Source organism: Octopus sinensis, linkage group LG9 (genome assembly GCF_006345805.1).
Source record: "Octopus sinensis linkage group LG9, ASM634580v1, whole genome shotgun sequence".
In the NCBI taxonomy this organism is placed as follows: Eukaryota; Metazoa; Mollusca; class Cephalopoda; order Octopoda; family Octopodidae; genus Octopus; species Octopus sinensis.
In genome coordinates this window covers 14,692,631-14,705,511 of record NC_043005.1, presented here as the reverse complement: position 1 = coordinate 14,705,511, position 12,881 = coordinate 14,692,631, and the positions used below count along the sequence as shown (strand labels likewise).

Genomic DNA, 12,881 nt, shown 5'->3' with positions numbered 1-12,881 from the left:
AATAAGAGACATTCGACATCTTTGGCAGATTTTATATGGCGACTGAAGGAGGGTAAAACGAAGTACAACATTAATTGGTCCATAGTTAGACATACAAAACCATACGATGTAATTTCCAGGAGATGCTGTCTCTGCTTCGAGGAATCCCTGTATATTCTGTGGACTAACGAGAAGATACCTAATAGAATCTCTGAACGACTATTGAGATGCATATAAATGTACTTTTGCATAATGCAGTGAGAAGGAATTTTGAATAACCGTTAACACAATGTAATTTAATTTACTTTAAGGCATGGATGACTTAAGTTTACTTTTAACCTCCTCGTTCTTCTAAACACCTAGTAAATAACTGACTCACTTTGTGATCAGGACTGCACCAAACCTAGCATTTGTGTATGCTCACATTTTTGCTGATGCTTGTATGCACTTGTGTATTCATGCCATGCAGCTTGCCCGAGGACGTTTATACATCCATATCTATTAATGGCTATTTTCAATACTTCTCTCACTGGATTACATGTTTGTTTCTCTGTCTTCTGCAATTTTATTTTTCATCTTCTATATAAATATGAAGATTTTTTTCCTCCGTCTGGCTGTTTTTTTCTCTCTACAAAACAGAAAGTTACGTTGTGGAACAGTTATTTTAACGAGTTGTTTTTATTTATTCATCACCCAACGAGATACAACTGCACCACCAGATGCTCCAGAATCAGTTGTTGAGTGTCCCACCCAAGAGGAATCAATGCTAGATGTACCGAAACAATTGTCGGGACTAATAAAAAATTCTTGTATATTCCATCTTCTGTCTTTCATTTGTTATATATATATATATATATATATATATATATATATATATATATATATATATAGATTATACTTATAGTAGTAGGCACTTTTCCAAGGTGCCACATATTGGAAGTAAACACTAAATGATCTGGTTGCAAATTGAGCATCTTAGCCACAGAACATGGCTGCGTATTTTTAATATATATACATCAGAAGAAGAGATGCATTGAATCATAACAAGGTTGGGGTAATTTAAAAATAGCATTAGGGACAGAAAAGGGTTCAGAGTTAAACTGACTTGAAAATCACTGATCTAGAACACCCAAAAGAAACCAGAATTTTGCTATATTATTTTATTCACTTAGTCTTACATGTTTACACTTCTATCGCCATCAAAGTATTCTCCATTTGAAGCAATGCATCGATTCAGACCACTGTTCAAAGCAGTCCTGGAACTCTTGCAAAGTGATGCCTTTTGACGCTTGTTTTGTTTTTTACTTCCTCTCTTCCACATCTGCAAAATGTTTTCCTTTGAGGACATTTTTTATTCAGAGGAACAAAAAAAAAAACAGTTGCAAAGAGCAAGATCAGGTGAATAGGGAGGCAGGGTAAGAGGAGTCACACATTCAGTCAAGACTGCTTTCTGATCTTCTGTGAACAAGTGAAGCACAAATTTTGCTGCAACTCTTTTCATTTGAAATTCCTTGTTCAAAATTTGTTGGCAGCAGCTCCAGGACACACCAGTCATATCAAAAAGTTTGTCAATTCAGAATCCTCGACTACAATGGGCTTTTCCCATAGAGAATGCTTCCAGTTACTTTTGGGTACCTTCTCATATGTGTGACTATTTAAAGTTTTTAAAGCCTCTCCTTCTGTTGTTTGATATAGAAATAAATAATCTCAATAAATTACAAAAGAAAAGAAACGTAATAAATCTATGATTGGAAAACTAAATGTTTTCCAATCATATTCTAATGATTTTATTTGAAATCCAACCTCCTTACAAGACAATGATCATTTTATGTTTAATAATTTTGAAATTTTGTTGTGCCTGATGATGACGTTTTTTGTCTCTTACTTTCTAGGGACACACTGGACCTTTGAAGTTCAACGTAATAACGCATATGGCAAATATGAGTTTTATATAAGGTTAGACCCTTATGTTAAACAGAAGGTAGTATTTCAACCAAATTCAACAACAGCAAATAAATCATTCCTCCTTCCTACGGAAATGAATACACTGTCAGAAATTAAGTTATTGACAAGAGGAAAATTTCAGCTGGGCACAGATGTAAGTAAAACCCTTTATTACTTTTTCATTTAGAATGAGTATACCTGCTTGACTGAACCTCAATATATTTCTTGCCTGTCATGTTTTTTAGATTTGTATAAATAATCTCAGCTTTTCCAAATAAGCCCCTTAGACATTTATTAACATAACCAACTGTATTAATGATTATTACTGTACGTATGCCTGCTTATATATTTAAATATTCTAAAACCTCACATTGGGTGAAACAAGATTATAGTAAAAAAAAAAAAGGATGAAAGAGAATATCATACTTTAATATTTAGATTTAATTCAGTTCTGATATACACAACATTGTAAATAAACAAATATTCTATGAATATATTTGTTTGCTTTACAACTGCTTTTTTCTATTCTAGCATGGGTTAGATGAATACATATTATGAAGGAGATGCTTTTCAACTCAGTGTTTTTTATGTCACTAACCCTTTCCTGGCTTTCTATGAAGGGAGATGTTATTCCACCTGTCTTTGAATGTGCAGTGCTACAGGACAATTTTCTGATGGGGAAATGACAACAAACGTCATCATCGTCGTCTCTGGCTTACCCCAGGGCAGAATGTGAATATTTACACAGGCACACACATGCATGGTCCCCTACTAGAGAGACTGTCACATTCTTGACAACAAACAGGGTGGGTAGCAGGTAGAGTGATGGTGGGAGCAAACTAGGATGTGTTTGGGGAAGGGGCCAAGTGTATGATAGCAGAAACAGAAAGATGGGACTGAGGGGTGGCAAAAGAAAAGAGAAAAAGGATGTTGACTGCATTGAAAGAGAGGACAAGACTGGTTGTAGGCAGTATTGAGTACAGATAGTTCCAGTGCCACCCTTTATAGTAGAGGCATAATGGAAGAGAGTAAGGGGAGAGAGAGAGAGAGAGAGAGAGAGAGAGAGAGAGGAGAGTATGAGAGAGACAAGAGGGTAGACAGGTCCAGTAACATTCCTACAATGACTGCAGGGTACAGAGAAAAGGAGAGATTCACTGTTATTGTTAGTTAGACAGGCTGGTGGTGGAGTGTGGGTGGATAATAGAGAGATGAGTGATAGAGAACTGATACAAAGGTGAGATGATATACCAAGAGGCAGTCTAGGCAACTTATGTAGACACAAATGGGGGATATAGAATAGGTAAGAGACCCAAATGTAGACAGGTTATATCTACCAGACTCCATCACTAACTGTGATTCAACATTCAGTTCTACATGAATTTATGATTTAGAATGGAATAATATTTTCAAGTTGAATTTATTAAGATGACAAGACCAGGTTCTGTCCCTGATGCCATCATCTGTGGATCCAATAGAATTCCTTTATGTTGTTTTGAGTTTCCTAAATCATGTGTAAAGAATGTGAGCAGCTGAGCCCCTGTAAAGATGGTCTTGTATGAAGTTATCAATATTTGAAAGAACACTTCAGTTGAAGAAGAGATAAAATTGCTGAGTGGATGGATAAGTGAGGTGTTCCCCATCTGTTTAATTACTGGGTCCAGAACAAATGTGACACCTGTCTAAAGCCATGTAATTCCTGGAGATGTAATTTTGTTGCTTTTCTTTTTGTTACTTTAATTTAGATCAAAGTGAAGAATATGGATACTTCTGAAATATATTCCTGTATTTATCTTCTTGATCAATTATCTCAAGTTCCTTACCATGAATGTAAATCAATAAATGGTAAGTTGATAAAAAGTATTTCTCATACAATCTTATAAGAAACAATGAAATAGTTCTGTAATTTTGCTTGTGTGACTTTTGCCAGATGTTATTAATAATAAAGAGAGGGAGCAGGATGAATTCTAAATGATCCATGCTGTTGTTTCAACAGATAAATCTTCCTGGCACCAAATCCATTTTCCAAACCAAAGATGTAAAACTAAACACTACATTCCGATGCTCTACATAGAGATTCTGTCACATTTCCAATTATATTTCTCACCTTTATCCTCCTCCTCCTCCTCCTCATCATCATCATCATCATCAGTATTTTAATATTCATTTTGTACCTGCTTGTATGGGTCGTAAGGAATTTGTTGAGGTAGATTATTTCTAGGTGGATGCCCTTCCTCTCACTAACCCTCACTTGCTTCCAAGGAATGTAATATTTCCTGATGGTGTGGAAATAAATCATGGTAGATTGGAAACAAGGGACACTGCTTGTATGACGGGGATGTTCGTTTACAACAACTATATGATGTGAAGGAGATACAACCTGCACACACACACATACACACACACACACACTCACACCCACACACATATATATATATATATCATATTTGAGTACGAACTGCCGTGCTACATATGTACAAACAGCCGTGCTACATGGCATGAAGCATGGACCATCACTACTGAGGATATGTGTAAGCTTGCAAGGAATAAAGCCAGTATGATTCGATGGATGTATAATGTCAGTGTGCATACTTGACAGAATGTCAGTACCTTGAGAGAAAAGTTGGATCTAAGGAGCATCAGATATGGTGTGCAAGAGAGACAACTGCGATGGTTTGGGTATGTGGCAAGAATGGATGAGGATAGCTGTGTGAAAATTGCCACACTCTAGCGGTTGAGGGAACCCGTGAAAGAGGTAGACCCAGGAAGACCTGGGATGAGGTGGTGAAGCATGACCTTCAAACGTTAGGCTTCACTGAGGCAATGACTAGTGACTGAGACCTTGGAAATATGCAGTGCATGAGAAGACCTGGCAATCCAAGTGAGACCATAACCTGTGGCCTATGCCAGGGGTGTAACCAGCCCACTTATGCATACCTTTCCTTCATTGGTCACTAAACTCTGCTTGTGAAGACCTGTTGAGGCAAGTGAAATCAAAATCAAATCAAATTCGCAAATTCAATGACTGGCACCAATGACAGTGGAGCTCCAAGAGCACCATCCGTGTATGATCGCTGCCAGAGCAGTTGATTGGCTTCCATGGCAATGGCATGTAAAAAGCACCATTCAATCATGATTGTTACCGGCATCACCTTACTGGCACTTGTGCTGGTAGCAAGTGAAACACATTCGAACGAGGTTGTTGCCACTGCCTCTGGCTCCTATACAAGTGGCATATAAAAAACATCACTCGAGTGTGGCCGTTGCGAGTACTGCCTGACTGGCTCTCATGCCGGTGGCATGTAAAAGCACCCACTACACTCTCGAAGTGGTTGGTGTTAGGAAGGGCATCCAGCTGTAGAAAGTCTGCCACATCAGATTGGAGCTAGGTGCAGCCAACTGGTTCGCCAATCCTTGTTCAAATCGTGCAACCCATGCTAGCATGGAAAGTGGACGTTAAACGATGATGATGATAAAATTTGTCTCATATTATAGAAACAAAAGGGTTTATAGGACTGCAAAAGAATTTTGGTTCTATAACGAATGCTTCTTTATCTTTGTCTCATGTATATTTGAGCACTTCTTTTGTTTCTATAACCAATACTTCTTTATATATATATATATATATATATATATATATATATATATTATATATCATCATCATCATCATCATCATCATTTAGCGTCCGTTCTCCATGCTAGCATGGGTTGGACGGTTCAACTGGGGTCTGTGAAGCTGGAAGGCTTCATCAGGCCCAGTCAGATCTGGCAGTGTTTCTACGGCTGGATGCCCTTCCTAACGCCCACCACTCCGTGAGTGTAGTGGGTGCTTTTTACGTGCCACCCGCACAGGTGCCAGACAGAGCTGGCAAACGGCCATGAACGGATGGTGCTTTTACGTGTCACCGGCACGGGGCCAGGCGAGGCTGGCAATGGACACGAACGGATGGTGCTTTTACGTGCCACCAACACGGGGGCCAGACAGAGCTGGCAAACGGCCATGAAACGGATGGTGCTTTTATGTGTCACCGGCACGGGGCCAGGCGAGGCTGGCAACAGACACGAACGGATGGTGCTTTTACATGTCACCGACATGGTGGCCAGACAGGGCTGGCAAACGGCCACGAACGGATGGTGCTTTTACATGTCACCGTCATGGGGGCCAGACAGGGCTGGCAAACGGCCACGAATGGATGGTGCTTTTACGTGTCACCGGCACGGGGGCCAGACAGAGCTGGCAAACGGCCACGAACGGATGGTGCTTTTACGTGTCATATATATATATATATATATATATTCTTTTATTCTTTTAATGGTTTCAGTCTCTGGACTGCGGCCATGCTAGAGCACTTCCTTAATTTAATTTTTTTTTAGTTTTGTTGTCACATTATGATTAAAAGTTGGTCGATGATAGAGTCTGTGGTTGCTGATCTCCCCACGAGTGTATCCTTGAATGGTTGGTTGGTCCAATATTGTCCTTAGGAGTTCATCCAATACTTTTTTGAAAGTTTCAGTAGAGGTCCCTTTTGTATTTCTAATCTCTTTGGGTAAGCAGTAGAATACTTGAGGACCTCTGAGTATTAGACCGGTACAGTAGAGTGTTTTTGCTCGTAAGTTTGAAGATGGTATGTTTGGGAGCTGACAGTACCCACCAGTTCAAGCATTAAAATTCACTTTAATGCCAATACTTGGAACATGCCTCTCCAGGATCTTCCATAAATATATAATAGTATATAAGGCGGCGAGCTGGCAGAAATGTTAGCACGCTGGGCGAAATGCGTTACGTTCTGAGTTCAAATTCCGCCGAGGTTGACTTTGCCTTTCATCCTTTCCGGGTCGATAAATTAAGTACCAGTTACGCACTGGGGTCGACGTAATCCGTTTGTCTGTCCTTATTTGTCCCCTCTGTGTGTAGCCCCTTGTGGGTAGTAAAGAAATATATAATAGTATATATCTCTCTCTTTGGTATTCAAGGGAGTTGAGATGCAGAGCTTTCAGGCATTCCCAGAAATTAAGGCCATTAACTGAAGTTATTTTACTGGTGAATGTTCTTTGTAACCCCTCAATTTCTTCTATGAGACCAAATGAATTTGGAGACCAAAGCTGTGAGCAGTAATCTAATCTGCTCAGAACAACGGTTTTCCATAGAGTTAGCATAACTATCGGTTCTCTTGTCATGAAGCTTCGTAGGATCCATCCATGAGATGTCTGCATTTAGAGGGCAGTTTGGTGATGTAGCTGATGAAAGAAGCATCATTGGACATGATTATTCCTAAATCCCGTATGTCATCATTGCTCTGAATTATTGCATTATCTGGCACCAAATATTGGGATTTGTGTCAGTTCCCTCCATAAGGAAGGGCCTGAAATTATGGTTGCACTAAATCTCAGATTATTTTTATCTGCCCATTGATAAATGACGTTTAGGTCATTTTGGAGTGTGATTGCACATTTTGGAGTTTGGATAGCCATTGATATTTTGTATTGTCAGCGTAATTCATTAGATTGACCAATTGCACTTGCGAGCTTATGCCTGATAGGGTATGGTAAATAATAATGGTCCTAGAACCATACCCTCTGGTATGCCACTTATTACAGGTAACTTTGCTGAGAGATAACCATTTGCAGCAACAGATTGATTCCTATCCTAAAGAACCATTCTCCGAGTTGTCCTATGATACCAAGATCCCTTATCCTATGACATGATTCCATGATGTCAAAATCAAGGTATATGCAGTCAGTGTCCTTTCCCATTTAGGAGATTATTGAGAATAGTTTTATGGTGTTGTAATAGTTGTATCAGGCAACCTCGTCCAGTCCGAAAACCATGCTGTGTATTATCTGAGAGGTTGTTTTCTTCAAGATATGCAGTTATTCTTTATCAGGCAATTTTAGATGTGTGAGATGTGAGAGAAACCGGTCTGTAATTTTTAGCTTCAGCCCTGCTACCTCCGTTATGGATAGGTGTTACTGTTGCTTCTTTCAATAGTTCTGGGAATATGTCAGTTTCAAGTGACTTTTGAAATAGTTACATCAATGGCTTAGTGAGGCTGTTTTGGCAAGTTTTCAATAGTATGGCATAGTATTGACTTATGAGTGGTGAAGCATCCCTGAAGTGATCTCTATGATTAGCTGCATCAAGAGGCCATTAAGTAATGCCTATGATCACATTGAGGTTGGTCGCATGCACTATTAGTGCATCACACACTGTTGGAGTGGAAGAGGAGGACATTTATTGCTAGGTCTTCGTGGATGTAGAGTGCTACTCCTCATTGTTTCTTTATTCTGTGATCAGTTCTGTGTAGTACATAGCCTGACATATGTATTTCTGCATCCAATATGTCTGGGGTCAGGTGTGTTTTATTTAATCTTTTCTACTCTAGGCACAAGGCCTGAAATTTGCGGGGAGAGTCTAGTCAATTAGATTGTCACCAGTACGCAACTGGTACTTATTGACCCCGAAAGAATGAAAAGCAAAGTCGACCTCAGCAGAATTTGAACTCAGAATGTAAAGACAGACGAAATACCACTAAGTATTTTGCCCGGTGTGCTAACATTTCTGCCAGCTCACCGCCTTAGTGTGTTTCACTTAATGCTACAAATATTGTCTTTTCGCTGTTGTGTGTGTATGTGAATGATGGATGTTTTCCAATTTCTGCCTATCATTTACACTCAGAAGGCCTTACTTAGCCAGGGACTGTAGTTGATGACAATTGTTGTATGTGCCATGCAGACAACTGTTGTAAAATTTGACCTGCAGTGTTTAAGTTAAAAATTAAAAACCTCTGCTGAATAATATTGACCACAGCTATTTTAGTAAGATCCTTTAACACTTTTGATACCAATCCGCCTGAAAACGTCTCTGGCTCTGCAGTACAAACGTCTTGTTTTCAAAAGTTCTGAATTAAAATCTTCCACGAAACCTTAGTCAAAGTTTATATTCCTAATACTAGCTTAATGATAAGTTATTTTACTAAATTTTTTGTTATATTTAAAGTAATTGAAAGAAACACAGAGCATTTCAACAGAAATTATCATCATCATTATAGTTTAATGTCCGTTTTCCATGCTGGCATGGGTTGGACAGTTTGACTGATGTCTGGAGAGTGGCTGCATCAGGCTCCAATCTGATATGGCAATGTTTCCACAGTCGGATGCCCTTCCTAACGCCAACCACTCCAAGAGTGTAGTGGGTGCTTTTTACATGCTACCAGTACAGGAGTCAGTTAGTAGGTACTGGCATCGATCACAATTGGTTGGTGTTTTTTACGTGCCATGGCACGAGAGCCAGTCAGGTGGACCTGGTATTGACTACGTTCAGACGGTGCTTTTTACGTGCCACCAGCATGGGGGCCAGTCTGGGGTACCAGCCCTAGTTACGATATTCGTTTTATTCAGCGGGTCTTCTCAAGCATATCATATTGCCCAACGCATCAGGGTATTCTTAACAGGGCTGGACATGTGTGGCTGCAATCTCACTTTAGTTCCCGAGTCTTCTCAATCACAGCATATCTCCAAAGGTTCCGGTCTCCTGTCACTGCCTCTATGAGTCCCAGTGTTCAAAGGTCATGTTTCACCACCTCATCCAATATATTCCTTGACTCTATTATAAAGTCTACTGACATTTTTCCAGCCAATCAGTTTGTAAGAAGTGATGCCAAACAAAAAGAAAAGCTTAGTTTTTGCACCTAAAGGCATCATGGCAATAATAAACTATGGACATATAAGAGGTGCAGCAATATCAGAGGAGGGTTAACAGGGTAAATAGCCATTGTGTGTGTGGAAGACACACAGGTACAATAAACACCAAAAAGGTACAGTAAATAAACTGCCATTGGTATAAGCTTCCGTTATCAAGGTGACCAAGTTAGTAGCAGAGGTGGATGCTGAAAAGTGTAGCTATAAGAATAAGAATAGGCTGGGAAAATTTCAGAGAGCTCTTGCCTCTACTGGCAACAAAAGGCCTCTCTCTTTAAGAGAAAGGCAGATTGTATGATGCCTGTGTGCGACCAGCTATGCTATGGCAGTGAAACATGAGCTGTGACAGCTGAGGACATGCGTTGGTTTGAAAGAAATGAAGCCAGTATGCTTTGCTGGATGTACAATGTTTGTGTGCATGTTCAACAGAGTGCAAGCATCTTGAGAGAAAAGTTGGGTATAAGAGGCATCAAGTGTGGTGTCCAAGAGAGATGACAGTGATGGTATGGCCATGTGATGCATGTGGATGAGGATAGCTGTGTAAAGAGGTGTCAGTCTCTAACTGCAGAGGGAACTTGTGGTAGAGGTAGACACAAGAAGACATGGGATGAGGTGGTGAAGCATGCTCTTTGAACTTTAAGCCTCACAGAGGCAATGACTGGTGACTGAGACCTTTGGCATTATGCTGTGCTTGAGAAAGCCCATCAAGCTAAGTGAAATCATAGTCATAGCTGATGGCACATAAAGTGCACCTTTCAAATGTTGGGCCTCACAGAGGCAAAGTGGCTGATGCCGGTGGCACGTGAAAAGCTCCTTTTAAGTGTTGAGCCTCAAGGACACCGTGATCAAGACCTTTGGCATTACGTTGTACTTGAGAAGAAGAACCATCAAGCTAAGTAAAATCACAGTCATGGCACATACTGGTGTCATGCAAATAGCACCTATGCCGGTGGCACATAAAAACATCCATTTACACTCTTGGAGTGGTTGGTGTTAGGAAAAGCATCCAGCTGCAGAAAACCATGCCAAATCAGACTGGAGTCTGGTGCAGCCTTCCAGCTTACCAACCCTGGTCAAACTGTCCACCCATGCCAGCATAGACAGTGGATGTTAGATATTCATGATGATGATGATGTTTTAGCAGTCTTATAAAAGCCTTAGAATTAATCCCTCCACGGAGACCATTGGGACACCTTGTATTTTTAGATCCTGGATGAATATTGTTTCATTAAATATCAGTTTTACTCTTCCACTTTCTCTCTAAGAAATTATTCTCACTATTAAAAGGCAATTATGATTTTATTTATATGAGATATTGCAGCTCTCACCTTTTACATATTCACATTTTGCTTGATTTGCATACAAACATACAATAAATTATTTGTTACATATATATCAAAAGTGTTTAATGTTCGTAACAAATATTATTAATGATAATTCTTCCTCCTACTAATTATTTAAATCATTGAATTTAATATGATTACAAATATTAATAGCTACCATTCATTTACTTCTGAACCATTTTGGTGACAACCTGCCAAAGATGGACCCTACTTCCCTAATATCAATTCTTTGTTTTAAAGTGGTCGAAATGAAAAATCTTTCATTAAAATTCCAAAGTTATTTAATAAATGCTTCATCATTCTCGAAATTAACTGAAACCAAGACATTGTATTTCAACAAAAATATTCTAACAAATATTTCAGCCACCATCCTTTGAGGAATAGCTTGGATCTTAAAATGTCAAGTAATTCCAATGTTTCTTCTTTTCTTTCAGCACGTTTCATTTGTTAACCCTTTCTTTACTGTATTTATTTTGAGATGTTCTGTGTTTCTTTCAATTAATTTTAAATATAACAAAGAATTTAGTAAAATAACTTAGTTATCATTCAGCTTGTATTAGGAACATAAATTGTGACTAAGGTTTGGTGGAAGATTTTAATTGAAACCTTAAGAAAACAAGACATTTGTACAACAGAGCCAGAGCCGGTTTCAGCCGGGTTGGTAACAAAAGGGTTAATGTATCACAACTACACTATCATCTTTTTGATTGTTTTTTTAAAAAAATTATTTTCTTCTTTCTTGTTTAGATTCTATGTGGAGAGTAGAATTAACCTCACGATCCAGACTAATAAGAGATAGAGTAGTACTAACTGTACTTCTTGTAGTGCATGGCAGTGGAATACATTCTTTACATCAGCTAAGATTAAAAAAGTTAGCTTATATCCCGACATTTGCTGAATTTGCCATTATTGGAAATTTAAGAATGAATGAGGTTCTTGTATACTTCAATTACCCTCATGAGGCTTTTGACATATTCCAAGTAAGAATTCTGTATTTTTTATCTTCTCTGTTCGATTTTTTTGTCATTGTTGAAGTCCTGGTTGGGCTTGCTTGATTGGCTAAAGAAAGAAAGACATTCCAGTCATGACCATCATGTTTAGTTTCTCAGATGCATGCAACCAAAGGCTTTATTCAGTGTGTCCTTCTTCTCTAAGACAGTAGGATGTGATTTAAAAGAGATTTGGCATTTCTAGCAAGTGAACCAGTCAGAGGTTTCTCACATTAAATGGAGTTATCTCTGTATGTCACTGTGTATGAACTTGCACACATATGTGTGTGTATGCAAACGTACATTTGTATTTCTCTGTTCATATATGTACATACATATATATATAGATATATATCACCATCATCATCATCATCATCATCATCGTTTAACATCCGCTTTCCATGCTAGCATGGGTTATATATATATATATATGTGTGTGTGTGTGTGTATATATATGTATGTATATATATATATATATATATATATATATATATATATATATATATATATCATCATCGTTTAGCGTCCGCTTTCCATGCTAGCATGGGTTGGACTGTTCAACTGGGGTCTGGGAAGCCAGAAGGCTGCACCAGGCCCAGAGAGTGTAGTGGATGCTTTTTATGTGCCGCCGGCACAGGTGCCAGACGAGGCTGGCAAACGGCCACGATTGGATGGTGCTTTTACGTGCCACCGGCACGGAGGCCAGGCAAGGCTGGCAATGCCCACGATCAGATGGTGCTTTTTACTGCCACCGTATGTATGTATATATGTGTATATATACTCTGTCTCTCTCTCCCTCTTTCGATTACCATTCGCCTCGCCAAGACTTCCACCACTACCAACACCACCACATATAAACCAGTGCACGCAGAAGATGCTCTCCTCTCAACTTCCTAGTTCAAGTTAACCGCAACATATTCATCGATTCATT

At 39.1% G+C, this 12,881-nt stretch overlaps 1 protein-coding gene across 1 annotated transcript in view; it reads left to right on the top strand.

Moving 5' to 3' along the window:
- The window catches only part of LOC118764737, a 45,011-nt gene that overhangs the window by 23,439 nt on the left and 8,691 nt on the right, over positions 1-12,881 (top strand). Inside the window, exons 5-7 of the mRNA XM_036505704.1 lie at positions 1,872-2,077; positions 3,666-3,765; positions 11,709-11,941. Of these exons, the coding sequence (XP_036361597.1) occupies positions 1,872-2,077; positions 3,666-3,765; positions 11,709-11,941 (539 nt within the window). The remainder of the gene's footprint in view (positions 1-1,871; positions 2,078-3,665; positions 3,766-11,708; positions 11,942-12,881) is intronic.